This window comes from Strix aluco, chromosome 7 (genome assembly GCF_031877795.1).
Source record: "Strix aluco isolate bStrAlu1 chromosome 7, bStrAlu1.hap1, whole genome shotgun sequence".
NCBI lineage: Eukaryota > Metazoa > Chordata > Aves > Strigiformes > Strigidae > Strix > Strix aluco.
This window is the reverse complement of record NC_133937.1, coordinates 17,379,654-17,395,071: the sequence shown is the minus strand read 5'-3', so window position 1 is coordinate 17,395,071 and position 15,418 is coordinate 17,379,654. Positions and strand designations below refer to the sequence as shown.

At 42.1% G+C, this 15,418-nt stretch overlaps 1 protein-coding gene across 7 annotated transcripts in view; it reads left to right on the top strand.

The window, feature by feature from the left end:
* Window positions 1-2,685: 2,685 nt before the first annotated feature.
* KAT6B (lysine acetyltransferase 6B) overlaps window positions 2,686-15,418 on the top strand; it is a 120,723-nt gene continuing 107,990 nt past the window's right edge. Inside the window, exons 1-3 of one of the 7 annotated variants that reach the window (XM_074830589.1) lie at window positions 2,686-3,332; window positions 3,449-3,502; window positions 10,801-11,693. In XM_074830589.1, the coding sequence (XP_074686690.1) occupies window positions 11,073-11,693 (621 nt within the window). In that variant the 5' untranslated portion in view covers window positions 2,686-3,332; window positions 3,449-3,502; window positions 10,801-11,072. Of the gene's footprint in view, window positions 3,503-3,822; window positions 3,901-5,178; window positions 5,379-10,800; window positions 11,694-15,418 lie in introns of those variants that run through there. The other 6 variants (XM_074830592.1, XM_074830593.1, XM_074830595.1 and 3 more) reach the window with 6 other exon arrangements.

The window sequence follows — 15,418 nt, the reverse complement described above, 5'->3', positions numbered from 1 at the left end:
ACTTCTTTCAACAGCATATGCCAGGGGAGGCAATTTCCAGGTGACTGTAGTCATATGTGTGGTTATGTATGGTAATAATAGAAGGAACATCCTGGCTTTGTTGAAGTCATAGGCGGTTTTGCCAGAGTTTGATGGGGGTCAAGACTTCACTCTCTAGCAGCTCCAAAGATAAACAGGGATCTGTCACCATACCAACATGGACAACTATATAATTGTTTCTAAATATGTAACAGCCCTACTAGTTCCAATGGAACTGCACCAATGATTAAAGCCCTCACAGGGAAATTCTTATTCTTATGGCAGTAATTTCATGCACAAGAATTTTCTCACTGATTTCAAATGAATGTTCAAACTCTAATTTAGTGTTCTTTTTTGTATACTGATGAATTTGGTCTGTGTGTGGCTGGGTTTCATTTAAGCAGTAGTCTCCAGCTTGTCTTACAGCACTCTATACATATAGCATTTTTAAGATTTTTGATTTGTGAGAACTGAATTTAACTCAGACCATGCTCAGACCTTAACTTCTTGTTTTCTCTCACTTGTGATCCAAAAATAGCAACTGTACATGCATTTTTAGAATAATCCTAAGGACTTTTAGTGAGAAGGATACCCTTACTACATACACTACAATATAAATGTGCAATCAAATATATTTTTCCACGGGGGGGGGGGGGAAATATCCTTTAAATAAGGATATTTAAATTATAATTAAAGCAAGGAAATTAATGGAACAGAGTGAACTGGGCTATAGTACTTCTTTCTAAAAGCAGATGAGAGGGAGTAGTTTTGATTTTAGATACTTTTTTTAATACCAGGGATGTCTTTTTAGCAGATGGAATGGGTGTATTCAATGTGTAGGTGTCTAGGCACCTGTTACTGCTCAGGGGCATTAACTGTTGTACTTCATCAGTTTTGCAGTGGCTATGGGAGAGTAAATCCCCCAAAGTCTGACAGTAGAAGACATGCTAAAGTGTGAATTTTATTGCTTACACTAACTTACTTGAAGGGCTTATAACTTTTCCATGGATATTTTTACTGTAAGGTTTTTTTAATACAATAAAACAAAAACATTTCTGATCTAGATCACAAACCAAAACGCACACAACATATTAGACATTCTCAATTAGATTCAAAGTGTTTCAGGTACTTATGGCTTGTCTGTGTAACACGCACAGTCTCAAATTGAACTGCCCTAAATTCACGATGCAATTCTTTTGAAGTCATTATTTTGGGAAATAGTATAATTGACAGTAATAGTGGATCTAAGTTCACTGGAGGATGATTCATGTACAAAGAGGTTCATGTGCTTAACTTCACAATTTACATAGTGTTAGGTACACCTGTAAATGTCAAGATGCATAGGAATTTCTCTTCAAACAAAAGGTTCTTGAATATGTTAAAAACTGGAATACAACACCCAATGACATATTGTCCTATAAAATTTATTTTTAGTAAAAGAATTAAATTAAGAAGAATGAAAGTGTTTAAACCAGAGACTTTTATGATTTTTCTCTGTGCTATTACTTATGTCTTCAGCACACTTGTAATTTCAAAATGGCCAAACAGACTGTCAAGTTTTCTCCAGTGTTTTGTTTCCTGAACTGGGATGTGCCATGCCAAGTTTCAGTTTCAAGAGATTATTTTTCTCTTTTACCACTAACCAAGTTGTAAATTTCCCAGAAAGTAAAAAAAAAAAGTTTATAATGGAAATGTTGACACAACATTCAGAATAGTATTGCAAATGTGAGGCTCTGCTACAAATTGTGCTGTAATGATTTATACTGTTTCCAACAATTTAAAAACTATTTTCAATCACAGCCAAATCCTGCATAATATATGAACCTTGAAGGATTCTCCAACAAATATTAGGTCACTACACATTTCAATTTCCCACTCTATGTTTAAAAGGCTGCATCTGGCAGTTAAAACACTAAAACCTCAGTCAACAGGTATGGTGTCATAGATACATGCTGGAATATTATTTTCACCCAGTAGCTTTCTGTAAGTAGGTCATTCAATTTTACAGTGCTCTAAAACATCACCAAAGAGCTTCCTTATACAGTATCTCCAGCAACTGACTCTGAATAAGTTGCACTAAACCTTAATGCTTAGTATTTTATTATGAAAACTTTGTTCGCTTGCTGGTCTACATGCAGTACACAATCTAGGAAAGTCCTTCTTAATTTATTGTAGAAGGTTATTTTCCACCCACTACAAAAGGATATTTTTAAAAAATGTTATCTTTATCTTTTCTTCTTCAGGACCAGATATTTTTAGAAAACTTTTCAGACAGGCATCTAACACAACACGTCTCCCACAGGATGTGGAAGAGAGGATGTCTAGGAGACCTCTGAGATGGGTCACATTTCAGGTTTGGGTAGATGGCCTCGTTGGGTAGATTGTCTTGTTGGTGCTTGCTTGAGGAGATGCTCAGGCAGGTAGATTACCTTTTCCTTCCTTGCATGATACCCTATGGTATATATCCTACAGTATTTTGTCACGCCGTACTTCTGCAGAAAGTGGTATTTGCTCGCCATAGCTGAGAAAATTGTCACAAGTAGTATTAAAACTTCATCATGGTGAGTGGCCTTTGGCAGCATGGCTCAAGACAGCGTGGAGAAACCGTTTACATAAGTTTTAAGCCCGTATGCATTATCACCTTGTCCTTTAAAATATATTCCTCATAACATCTTGATACATTTACAACAAACTCAATGGGAGGAGAACATCTGTAATTTGTTCACCCTCATTCCACCCCTCAGACTAATTATGGTTGCCTCAAACACAATCCTCTTCCTCCGGACCGAGGAACTGTTCAAACCCACTCGGAAGGATTTGCCAAAGACTGACTGTGGTGGTGCTTCCATCAAGACATTTTAAATCGCCCCATACTGGACGAAAAGCCTAACCCAAACCCCCGAGGACGGCGTGAGGGCCCCCCGGGAGGCGGCGGTGACCACTTCCCCTCAGGCCGCCTTCCCGCCCAAGGCGCCCCGCAACGGCCACCCGCGCGCCCCGTCCCTCAAGCCCCCCACCACCGCCGCGCTCGCGGCCTGCCGCCGCGGGGACGCGCCTCCCCCCAAACTTTATTGCCTTTCCCCCCTTCTCTCCTTTTTTCCTTTTTTTTTTCTTTTTTTTTTTTTTTTTGAGGGAAAAAGGTGGGGGGAGCTCAATTTCCCACTTGCCAACAGCAGATAAAAAAGTGGGGAGGGACCTCTTCTGTCACAGCCTATGTAGATTAACCTTTCAATTAGCTGTTATCAGGTCCTGTGTCTTAGCACCAGTCCTCGCAATCTGCGTCCGCTCGGCATCGGGAAGGCTGGAGGTCTGGGGTGGGTTTCTGTTTTAATTTCTAAATTAATGATAATTGTTCGTGTGGTTCCCCTCCCCCGCCTCTCCCCCGCCGTGAGCTGAACGCTTGTGTCTGATCTGCCCGTCCACCTTTTAGTGTTTTGGAGTGAGAAGAGGAGCCCCGCGGAGGAGGAGGAGGAGGGGAGACAAGGTATTCTCTCTGTATTCATCTTCTTTTTTCCCCTCTTGCGAAGGGGCTTAGAGAAGGTAACTGGTGCAATCAATCCGCTGGCTGGGGATTCCCTCCACCCCCTCCCCGGCTCGTCTGGCTCTCCTGGCTGGGTCTCTTCAGTGTGTATGTGTTTGGGGAAGGGGGTGGGGGGAGGTTGTGTTGTTGTTGTGTTCCTGGCTCTGGTTGCAGCCAGGAGAGAGAGCGAGCGAGCGAGAGAGCGAGCGAGAGACAGAGAAGGAGCGAGCGAGCGAGAGAGAGAGAGGAGCCGCGATCGCGTTTCAGGGGCAGCACATTCCGCAGGAACCGCTGCTGCAGAAACACACACAGGCAGAGAAAGGAGGTCATTGCAAGCAAAGGGGGGAAAACCTGCATCGGAGGTTAGATTCCCAGGAGTTTATGTGGGGGATAATAGGGAGCATGCGATGGGTTTTGTTTTGCGTTGGGTGACAGGCTGCAATTTGCCATAATAACCCCCTTTCCCTCCCCTCTCTCAGTGCAGGGGGCTTGTCACTAGGCTGGGTACTTTTTTTTTCTTTTGCATTGGAGGCTGATGCACGTGTTTGCAGACACTTGTGCTCGGTAAATGCATTGCAATGCTCTGCGTTTTGCAGGGGAGGGGGAGCAGCAGCAGGAGGTGATGGCTGGGTTGGATGGGGTGGGGAGAGGGGGAATGGAGCGGCGGAGGGAGGCAGGGGATGGCTGAGGTTTTTGTGTTGCATGCTCCCACCCTGTCTTTCTGAAGCGGCAATTGTTCCTTCGCAGACGGGGTGGCAGAGAAGTCCCTGTGCTTCGCATGGCGAAACTTGCAGGGACCTGCATGTGGCTGGAGAGCTGGGAGTCATTGTCGCCGTCCCCGTTCCCACCCCCTCCTCCCCTCCCTTCGCGGTGCGGGGTGTGTATGTGCGCGATAAGCGGCTGCCAGTGCCAGGCACCTCGGGAGGGCTCTGCTGGGAGCATGCTCTTCCATCTCGCCCGCCCGGGCGAGTGGCAGGATCCGAGGCACGCGCGTGACGCTCAGGATTTAAGGCTGCTTATTAGTGTGTGTCGCGCGCCCGCCCGCCCTGCCGGGCTGGTTCAGGCGGCCGCCGCCGGTGCTCTTGCTAGCGATCACCCTCTCGAACAAACTTCAGGAGCGGGTGGGGCGGTGGCGGGTGGGGGAGGGTAGCGAGGCCGGAGGGACCAGACGGACGGCAGCGGTAGCCAACGGGAGGGCGGGCTTGTTAGAACTCTCGCCTCCGCTTGCGGCAGGTGACCAATCGCTAGCGTTCGAGGCCCAGCAATCAGGCGGGCCGGGCTGTGGCGGGCGGGTGGGCGGGCCCGGCGGGTGTGTGGCGGCGGCGGGGGCCAATGGCAGCCTCTGGTCCCGCCCATTCTAGCAGGTAGGCGGAGTTGAGCGTGAGGGAAGGGGCGTGCCTCGTGATTGACACGCCACGCCTTCCAATGGGAGAGACAGGCTGGTTGCTGGGCGGAACAGGGCTGATGTGGGCGGTTGATGGACACGGGCCCGCGGCCTGTGAGCGTGGAGCGGCGTGCGCAGGACGGCCCAATGGCGGGCGCAGGTGGGCGGGGCGCGAGGGTAGGTAAGGTTTTAATGAGACTCCATTGGGCTGTAATCAGTGTCATGTCGGATTCACGTTAAGTACAACAGGGCGAAACAAAATGGCGGCGTAGGTGAGGCGAGCCGAGCCGCGGCGGTAGGGGGAGTCGCGGCGGCCGCCGGCAGGGGGGCAGCGCGGCAGGGGGGCAGCCGCCTCGGCGCAGTCTGGCAGCGGGAGCAGGGGAAGAGCCGGCAGCAGGGGGAGCCGCTGCGGCGCCTGGAGGAGGCTCCTCCCCCCGCGGCCCCGGTCCCGCGGAGGTGAGTGGTACCGGGGAGGGGGGGCCCTCTCAGCCTGCCTCCGGCGGGCGCGGCGGGGCGGCCGGCGCGGCCGCTGCCCCCGCCACCGCCCGCGCGTCGCCCCCGTGGGATGGGTGCAGGTGCACGCCGTCGCCGTCCTCTCCCGGCTGCCCTGTCTTGCGGGGTCGCCGTGCCCCGGGGAGCAGAGCCTGCGGGCTTGGGGTTTCTGCCTTTGAAATGAAAAATCCTGGAGTAAGGCTTGGAGGGTCCAGAAGCCAGCCCCGGCTCGGCCCCTGTCAAATACAACAATGCCTTGGCGTTAGGCACTAAGGCGTTGCAAATCTTCATGGCTTGGGTATACTGCAAAAATTTTCAGTAAGTTGGGGAGGGGAATATTCAAGCCTCTGAAGCCACGTTTCAGAAGTGATGTTTGCACCGTATTTTCTTTGCCCAGACCTCACCTTTAGCATTCTGTCACTGAGCATTGAAAATAACCTGCTCTGCAAAAAGCAAACGGATACCCCTTCTGTTGAAAAAGCACTATCCCAAGAAGAAATGTTTTCAGTGAAACCCTCTTCCCAGGTTAACTGCTGGCATTGAATATTACCTTCCCATGCTCCCCAGTGTTCACTAGTACCATATTTTAAAGTGCTCAGAACTTCCACGGAAGAGGGTGGGAAGGGTGAATTTGGTGATTTTGCTGGTGTCATGTCGTGGTGATGCTGTTTCCTCTGGTGGTGCTTGCTGCTGTCATGTTGTGAACTGCTTTTTAGCATATGATCTGAAACTAGCTTGTGGGGTATTGCGGAGTGCAAGCAAATCAGTTTGATTCACATGTACCTCTTTTGCTCCCCATACCAAGTCTTTTGGTGTAGTTTTGAAGTTACTGTAATGTCTCTTCATCTGTCTGTTTAAGCATGTGCAAGTGTCATTGCCCATCCTTGTTATAATTGAAAACTGTATGTTGTATAAAGAATAATACAGTAGCTGGGTTCATGTTCTGAGTAATTTTAAGAGTGTCATGTGTGCTGGGAGTCCTTGCCAGGATTTGCTTTCTCTGTCTCTTTGTATTTTGCAATGGGGAAACAAGTATCTTGCCTCTCTTGCTTCATTAATTGAGATGGGGGTGGAATACAGAGGTGAATAGTGACAGAATTCTAAGTAATAGCTTGGGGGAAAGAAAAATGGCAAAAAGCTTCCTGAATGCAATGGCAGTCTTCTCTTCTTCCTCCTCCTCTGCTGCAATCCTTACCTGACCCTGATGCTGCAGCAGAGAGCTGGCCTGCTGCTGCTTCTCCTGAGTGTGTGCAGAGCAGGTAGGAGGGAGCAGAATGAAACTGCTTCACAGGTCACTGGCAGGTTGCACAAGTTGCTGTCATCCTCACCCCCCCTTTTTTCTATTTATTTTTTTGGTAGCTGTGTTAACCTCAGTTTTTAAAAGTTTAACGGCATTTATACTTAAGACAGCGAAAGCGAATTTTTCATTAATTTCTCCAAACAAGACTTAAGGTTCTATTTTGTGAAATGCTTTTGGATACTTGTGTATAACTTCTGGTTTTGTTTCTTGGGGGTGGGGGGGGGAAGCGTAGCTAATTTTTCTTCTTCTGGCTACGCAGCCTGTTTTCACAATCTGGATCACTTGGAAATAATTCCAGATACTAGTTCGGTCTAAAAGAGACCTTATTACAGGATTATAGGATTACTGATGACACCTAAGACTGACATGTTCAGTCAGTGTATTCTTTAATTAGAATCAGCTGTACAGTATGTGTGTGCTTTATAAAGGACATATTTGCATTTATTCTAAATCCCAAGCTGCAATTTTGCAACTTCTTTGTATTTATCTGATAATTTATGACTTAGGTAAAGGGACAAGCCTTGACTAGAGATGGCTTTTCATGTCTTAAAAATAATATATTGTACGTAACTCTCTGAATGCTTATGTTCTGCAGCTCTTCAGTAGCTGACTTGTTAACAGACTTGGTAATATAGTGCAATCAAACTTTCTCAAATGTTCTTATTTTCAAAATAAGATACCATAGAGTGTAGAAGATGAAATATGACATATGACATAAAAGAGCTTGCTTAATGACTGTTGCCATAAAACTTGGAAGCGGTCTTGTGCGCTCAACAGTCTGGAAAATCTAATCTGTGATTGGATGGGTACTGTTGAGGGTTTGGTTAAAAGTCACTTAATTATGAGGGGAGGAAAATTAATAAATAGACCTGAATGCCTGCTAGTAATGTATAATCACTCTTAAAAATTGGTATTGCCTCAAAATCTGTTTGGCTAAGTATCACACTTGTTATATTAAATTATGTATGACCGCCTTGTTGTAGTTTTGGTGAAATTAAGTTCTGAACTTGGGAACCTGAATGTTAAACTTCTGTGTGTCCTCTTATGTTAAATCTGGAAAATTTGTTTCTAAAGCAGTTGGTTTTGTCTTTATCCAGTCACTCAGCATGTATATGGCTGTATCTCTGTATTGCCAATCTTGGATTAGTCTATCTTAACTTGATTTATGAAAGACCATTTTAACTTGCAGCTCCAGGATCACTGAGCTGAATTATATTGCTGGCAAAGATGTTTGTTATTAAGAGGTTATTCTGAATCTTATGTATGTTATATCTTGCCATACCAGTTGTGGAGGTCAGGGTGCTACACTTCAGGTATGTATGCGGTCAAAGTGGCAGCATAACAGAGACTCTAGGTTGTGGTAAAACAATTCAAAAACTGGATCAGATGAGCTTTGCATGGTTTCCTAAAGCAGGATGAACTTGGATTCTGTTGGAAGGTGTGAATTTAAGATGTCTTGATTTTCCTCTTGAAATATCCTGTTCTGAGTGTTGGAAACTATGTTTTCTGCTGATACACTCAGCTAGTGTTGATTTAGTAGGCGCTAGTATGCAGGAGGTTGTATTACACATAGGGAATTTTAAGTAAATAAGTAAAAATGTAGTTCTGAATGTATATTGCTGTGAATTCCTATACCAAGCAGCAGACTTTACATGAAGATACAGGTTTATGTTCACCTTTTGCCACAGTCACTGCCCAATAAAAATTCCTTTAACCCACAAGTTACAGCATTTATACTGAAATGTTCATTGGTGTCCAGGTGCTTGGAACAGACCTTGCACTGTGTGTTCTGGAATTTAATGGAAGTGATGTGGTTGCTTGTATGAAATTTAATACAACAGTACTGCAGTAGGTTTAAAAATGAGGCAAGTACGTCTGACTCAGCAAATGCAGTGTTTGGCATTTAATTAAGTACTGACTATCTTCATGAAGACTCAGAACAGTTTAAATAACTTCTAAACTTAAAAGTGGCTTTCTAGGAATCTGGGTTTTTTTATGTAGCCACAGAGATCTTCTCAATCTATAGGCAGAGCATCTAAAATAGTCTCAGTGTGTGTGTCTCCACTATGTATAGAGTTCTGCTTTGTTGTATTACTGTATTTTCAGTGTCAGAGTGGTGAGAGAATTTGTAGGATTCATAATACCATGGAAACCTTTTCCTTCCCTAAATTTGTCTGCATTTTGCAGCTACAGTGTTATTTTGGAATTATCTGAAAACAGTGAGTATAAACAATGCTGTTGGGGGAAGAATGGCTTTTGCTAGCTGGATCAAATTAAAATGTCTGTTTACAGAACAAGTTATTGTTTTATTACAAATACTTGAAATACACAGAACTTATCAAATATAACTTGCATGAGTACAGACTGGATGCAAGAAATGGGATCCAATCTGTGTAGATCAATGGGGTTCAGTATGAAAGCCAGTTAAACATTCAGGGCCTGCATTTGTATCTGGACTGTGTCTTTTTATTCTGTCAGTCAGTTGAAATGTCATATTTATAAATCTGAAAATGCTTAAGCTTCAATCAAACCTAGAGAATGACAAATTCATAAAATGAATTGATTAATATTTCTATTGTTTGGGTATAGAGCAATTTTATATTCACCAATAATCAGTTGTTCTTTTGTTACTAATCCTGTTGTGTAGGTATAATAATGTGTGAAACATGATCTGGAGTTTATATTTGAAGAGATTTTTTGAGGGGGTAGAGGGAGGAGAAGGTATGGGACCAATAGTGGTTTTTGTACTCATCCTCTTCACAGTTGCAGAGGAATCTTTTTAACAAGTTGAAAATAATTTAGATTACTGCATCAATTCAGGGTTTTTTCCTATTTATAATTTATTCAAGTTTTAAACAAGACTGAAATTGCAAGATGACTCGAATAAATTAATAAAAATGAGGTCCAAGACTTGTGTAATCATAAATATTATTGTTAGTTATAGGCTGCTTGCTTTATGAATGTAGTTTCAGATTAACTCAGTTTTGTTGTGAAACTGGTAAATCTTCTACTTTACAAGACAACCCATTTATTGAGAATGAATATTTTCCTCTTCTGGTTTTTATTTATTTTCTTTTGATTTGAAGTAATTATACAATTCTGTTAATGTCTTCAAAAGTTCTTGCTCACATTTCACGGCATAAAAAACTAATACCTCAAATATATTTACTTCTTCATAGTTCAATTTGTGTGGTGTTTTTGTTTTTCTTTTTTTTTTTTTTTCATATATTGTCCTGCAAAATGAATAAACTCCAAAATGTTCTTTCAGGTTTATTGTGTGTTTGTAGCCACTGAAGTTTCTATTGGAGTGGTATATTCTGTAATAAGTGAAGAAAATTATTTGTTAAACTGTGAGTCACCAAAACATTTTGTCAATGTGGCCTCTTTATATGTCTTCATGCTGACAGTGTATTTCTGTGAAAATCCCTCATGTCTGTTTCTAAGAGTTTGCATCAAAAATGTGTGCCTCTACTGCACACCTTAGAATGAGAAGTGCCTCTGTGATTCCTTTCTGTATTGTAGGGTACTTAGGTATTAATGAAGGATGTAATACTAGTAACTCAGTTCTGATACTTAGTTTTTTATTTTTCCAAGCTGTATGATCAACATATGGCATGGCATTTACAGACAGCATTCTATAAGGAATGGCAGTGGTTGATAATTTAGCTTTTATTGGTTGGGGGTTGGTTGTTGGTGTTTTTTTTTCTTAGTGCATGTATAATCCAGGTAGATAGTAATTTTCTTATACCAGTGGGTCTAGAAATTATTTGTAGGCAGTATGTTTTAGAGAATATTTTCAGATCTCTGGCTGAATGGGAATTGTTGAACAAGTCAGTAGGTTAAGTTTTGGGGTGATGGAATTTAGGGAAACTAAATCCACTCAATGTTACGAGAAGTGTGGAAGGATTTTATGATTACTTGTTTGGTGTAGGGTGGGAATTGGTGAACATTTCGCATCAACTCACAAAGGTTTTTGCATACTAGAGCATCTACGGTATGAATGCATGTCTGAATTCATTCTGTTTCTTTTTACTGCTTCAGCATTAACTGTATTCTCTCCCTGCCTCTTCTTTTTTCTTTTTAAAGGTTGCAACAAACTTTCTTATAAGGATGTACCAGTATCATCACGAATTAATCCTTTCTACCTTTCCATAAGGGTGAAGTAATTGGAAGTTTCAGTCAGTGGATATTTCCCTGCCTTTTCCGACTCAGGATGGATATTTTTGAGATGCATCCAAGTAGAGTGTGGAATCCTTTGATTTGTGTTTGAGGTGAGAACAACCTCTGAAAGATCTGCTAAAAGGATAAGGAGGAACCTCTATGGGTAACCCTTGGCTGGAAACAATTACTGGTCAACCATGGTAAAACTTGCCAACCCTCTTTATACGGAGTGGATTCTTGAAGCTATACAAAAAGTTAAAAAGCAAAAGCAAAGGCCTTCTGAAGAGAGAATATGTCATGCTGTTTGTGCTTCCCATGGATTAGATAAGAAGACTGTTTCAGAACAGTTGGAACTTAGTGTTCAAGATGGTTCTATTCTTAAAGTTACCAACAAAGGCCTTGCATCCTACAAGGACCCAGATAATCCTGGACGGTTTTCATCTGTTAAACCTGGCACTATTCCTAAATCTGTTAAGGGATCTAGAGGAGCTTGTAATGAGCTTCGTAATGTGGATTGGAATAAACTCTTGAGAAGAGCAATTGAAGGGCTTCAGGAACCAAATGGCTCCTCCCTGAAAAACATAGAGAAGTATTTGAGAAGTCAGAATGACCTAGCAAATATTTTCAACAATCCTGCCTTTCAGCAGAGGTTGCGCCTGGGGGCCAAACGTGCTGTGAACAACGGGAGATTACTGAAGGATGGACCTCAGTATAGAGTGAATTATGGCAGTTTGGAAAGCAAAGGAGCTCCAAAATACTCCAGCACTTTCCCAGCTTCTCTTCCACCTGTCAGCCTTCTACCCCATGAAAAAGACCAGGTAAGTCTGAAAAATGAGAGCAAATGTAGTAATGCAAAAATGATTCTTGTTGTTCTTTGTTTATTTACCTAATGCATAAATAATGATTCTTTCTGTTCTTTATTTACCTGTGTAAAGGTATGTAAGCGAGGATGCATGTCAAAGATCCATGCAGAATCAGTTCTGGTAAAAGAAGTTTACTTTAGCTCCCTATGTCCTGCCGTTCTGTGTTGGATAGCTTGTTCTTTGGATTTTCAGTAGATGAACAGAGCATCAGGGAAGAGCACAGCTGTCTTCTAGGTGTCAGATTGTTCTGTCTCGCCTAGCACACTGGCATTGCTGAAATCTACAATGTGATTTGATTGTGGCCTTTTACCTTCGTTTTATGCCTGGGCATGCTGATTTTCTTGTAGTTTGAACACCACCTGAAATACTACAAGTAGAACTCTTGATATTGAAGACTGTTAGAATTATTATTTGTAAAGATATTGGTATGGAGATACTTAGCTTTCAAACTACAGTTAATAGGAGCTGGCGTTAATGTAAATATTCTAGGAATATAAGTGAAGGTGTCAGAGTGACAAATTGAGCTAAACTGCAGAATCCTCCTCCTATTTCAGTTTTATTGGACTTCCTACACGGGTTTGTTTTTGCTGTTATTTGGGCCGTGTTTTTAGGTTAATTATTCACAGGGTTTGCCTTGAAGGAGAAGGGGGTGTCAATTAGTGTTTTGTTTGTGAAAGGATAGTGTCAAAGACATGTCTGTAGGCATTCTTTGATCATTCCCCATTTAGTATGGTAAAGTGTGTTTTGAATTTTCAGTGTATTTGGGAAAAAAACCCTACCTTTCCTATTTGAATTGGGTTACTTTGACTATTTGTAAGTTGGTAGTTTGTTTTTCTTCCCCTGCCCCCCCCACTGTTAGTGGTAAAGTTTGGTGGCAGTTCTTTTTGGCATGGAATAATCCAGACAATTTTGCTGTAGTAGAGGTGCCATTAGTGTCTCCTCCTAGAAACTGCATCATTGGTTTTCACTTGCCTTTTTCCTTCATCTGAAAGAAAGAGTGGAAGGCACTGAAGGGTGCAGAGTAGAAAGTGCTTGTGTTAGAAATATTTAGTGGTCTACAAGTTTGTGGAACTGTCAGAGGTGACACTACAAATGTTGATAGCTGTAGGTTGATTTTTGTGAGCTTCTCTAAATGCATGGTTCCTTTTATATATCGATATCTATCTATTTCTGTCAAATTGGATGCATGGAGCTTCGCACTCTAACAATCAGAATGGAAATTCAGAAGTGTTGGTTACTGTGCGATTACTGCCGTAGCCGTACCCTATAAAGATTTAATTACTTGTAGTGATAAAGCTAAGTACTTTCAGAGATTCCTCTGTAATTCTGATACTCTAGTGATGTGAAAAATTTGAAGACTGGACTACCGAGCAACCAAAATAGTTTAATAGTGTGATGCTTCACATGAATTCTGTGGAAACAAAAATCTCCCTTGGTAGGCTACCTACTGGGACTGGCATCCATTGCAAGGAATGTTAGTTGGGTCACAGTGCTGAAAAAGCCGTTACTGCCGTACTAAAATACTAAAATAAGGATAAATCTGTCTTTTAGAAGTTAGCCAAACAAATCTGTTCCGTAGCAAGTGCTTTGGCAAGAAATAAGCTTTCATTTGGGTGCTTCAAAATTAGCAGTGTGATTTGTGTGTTTAAAAACTGTTCGGCATGCACTTTTTACTGACAAAAATAGTTTTGATGTGAGATTGGTGAATCAGTAGTTGCATATCAGTGTAGTGCACTGCTTTGTTGTACTAGTTGTGACACAGGTTACTGGGAAAATACATACAAACTTGTTTAAATATATGATTTTTGATGGTCTTCAAGCTGTATGGCTTTAAAGACAGTTGTGAAAGTACCTGTACATAGGTGTCTGTTATGTGACTGCATGTTCGTTTGAAATTGGTAATTCATGAATAAGGAGGATGATGCTGCAGGAAAACTTTTAGGCTGTTTTTATTGGAAGTATTTTAGTGTCAGTATGGGGCATGTCAAGACTATTTATGGAATTTTATACAGTAAAATGAAGCCAACTGGCATTTCTCAGGAATGGCTAATCTTTGAAGAGAGTGGTGTATTTTAGAGTTTCTTTGGCAGGTTGTATAGCTAGGACAATAAGAGCTGCTTGCTTGCTTGTTTGTTTTGTTTGGTTTTTTTTTTCAGTTACTAGAGGTGAAGTTCAAGTATCTTTTTTTACTCTCCTTGAGGAGAAAAAAGAACAGGAGGATGTGCAGGAATCTTTTAGATAACTGCAAAAGTTTGAGTAATGTTGACTTTTTTAATGCATAATTAATATCTTGTCAAGATGAGACAGTTAAAAGATTTAGTGCATTAGAAGTGCATCAGAGCTCCCTCTGGCAATCCGAGCTTTCACACAGTACCAAATGCAGGCTTTGAACTTTTCTCCCCGAGTAAAAGGTGATCAGAAGAGAGATAGTACTGCCTGTGGGGGGGGGTTGTTTTTGCTTAGGTTTTTTTGGTGCTTTTTGTTTTCGTGGGGGTTTCCTTGTCTACTCTCCCCTCCCTACCCTCCCCCCTACCCCCCAGAGGCATTGGAGTATCTAGTGCACTGAGAAGACAGGTACTATTGCAATGCAGTGCCACTGACGTTAGTTTTGCAGACCTGGAGCCTTGACTGTGTTACAAGGGTGTTGAGTGTTTTGCATTCAATGAAATACTTACGTGGAACAGGGAACTGAAAGTGCTAAATTTTCCTCTTGATGTTGATCATATGCAGCTGCTTTTCTTGCCTTCATATTAACTCCAATCCAACTAGATACGGTGCTCTTGTTTCATCAGATGTAGAAATAGCTGCAGGTAGTTACAGCAATGTAGCTTGTGTTGCCGTGTTTCTTCCTGTTATCCATAGGCCTGGAAGGAAGCATTTGTGTAAAGATGGTGTTTCCTTCAAGTGATACCCTGACTCTTCTGGATTTGGGCAAAGGTGTGTCAACTCTTAGGAAGTGTGCAGTGCAGCTGTTTAGATCTTCTGTTCCTCCACCCCTTTCCATTCCCGTGTGTGTGTAGAGGTTTGCTTTTTAACTTCTGTATGAAGAAATGCAAGCACAAGACTCATAGGAAGGACAGATCCTATTGGAAGGTCAGTAGCTCTCATCAGCTATACAATGTCTGGGCAGTACCTGATATAAAGTGTAATGAGTGGTATAAATGACATTTCAAAGGGACATCCCAGTTATCCGAAATATTCAGCCAGAGGTGGAAACTGAAAACAATGGTGTTCTTTAGGATGAAGACTCGTAATTTTTTTTTTCTTTCCTGCAAATAAAAACCCAAAACCACACACACACAGGAATTCAGGGAAAAAAAGGAAATTTGTTGCCTAGTAGTTTGATCTTGTGCACTTCACTATATTGCAGTGTATAGTTACTTTTAACAATTTAACTGCTCTTATGTGTTCTTCCTTATGTTCAGAGTATCTTGCATAGATATGTTCTCATGTGCTTCACACCTTCTCTCACCCAACATCTTCTGAAAAGGGCTGTATGAGTATGTTAATCAGAAAATGCAGTGTAAAAACTGATAACATAGTAGGAAAGGGTGTGAACAGAGAGGAAAATCAACCTGAACATGTTGAGAGATACTTAGATTTTTGAGAAGCCTTTGATGAATTAAAATACACTTCTGGAAATGCAGCAGTAAAGTGGTATTTAAAAGTTATGTTAGTCT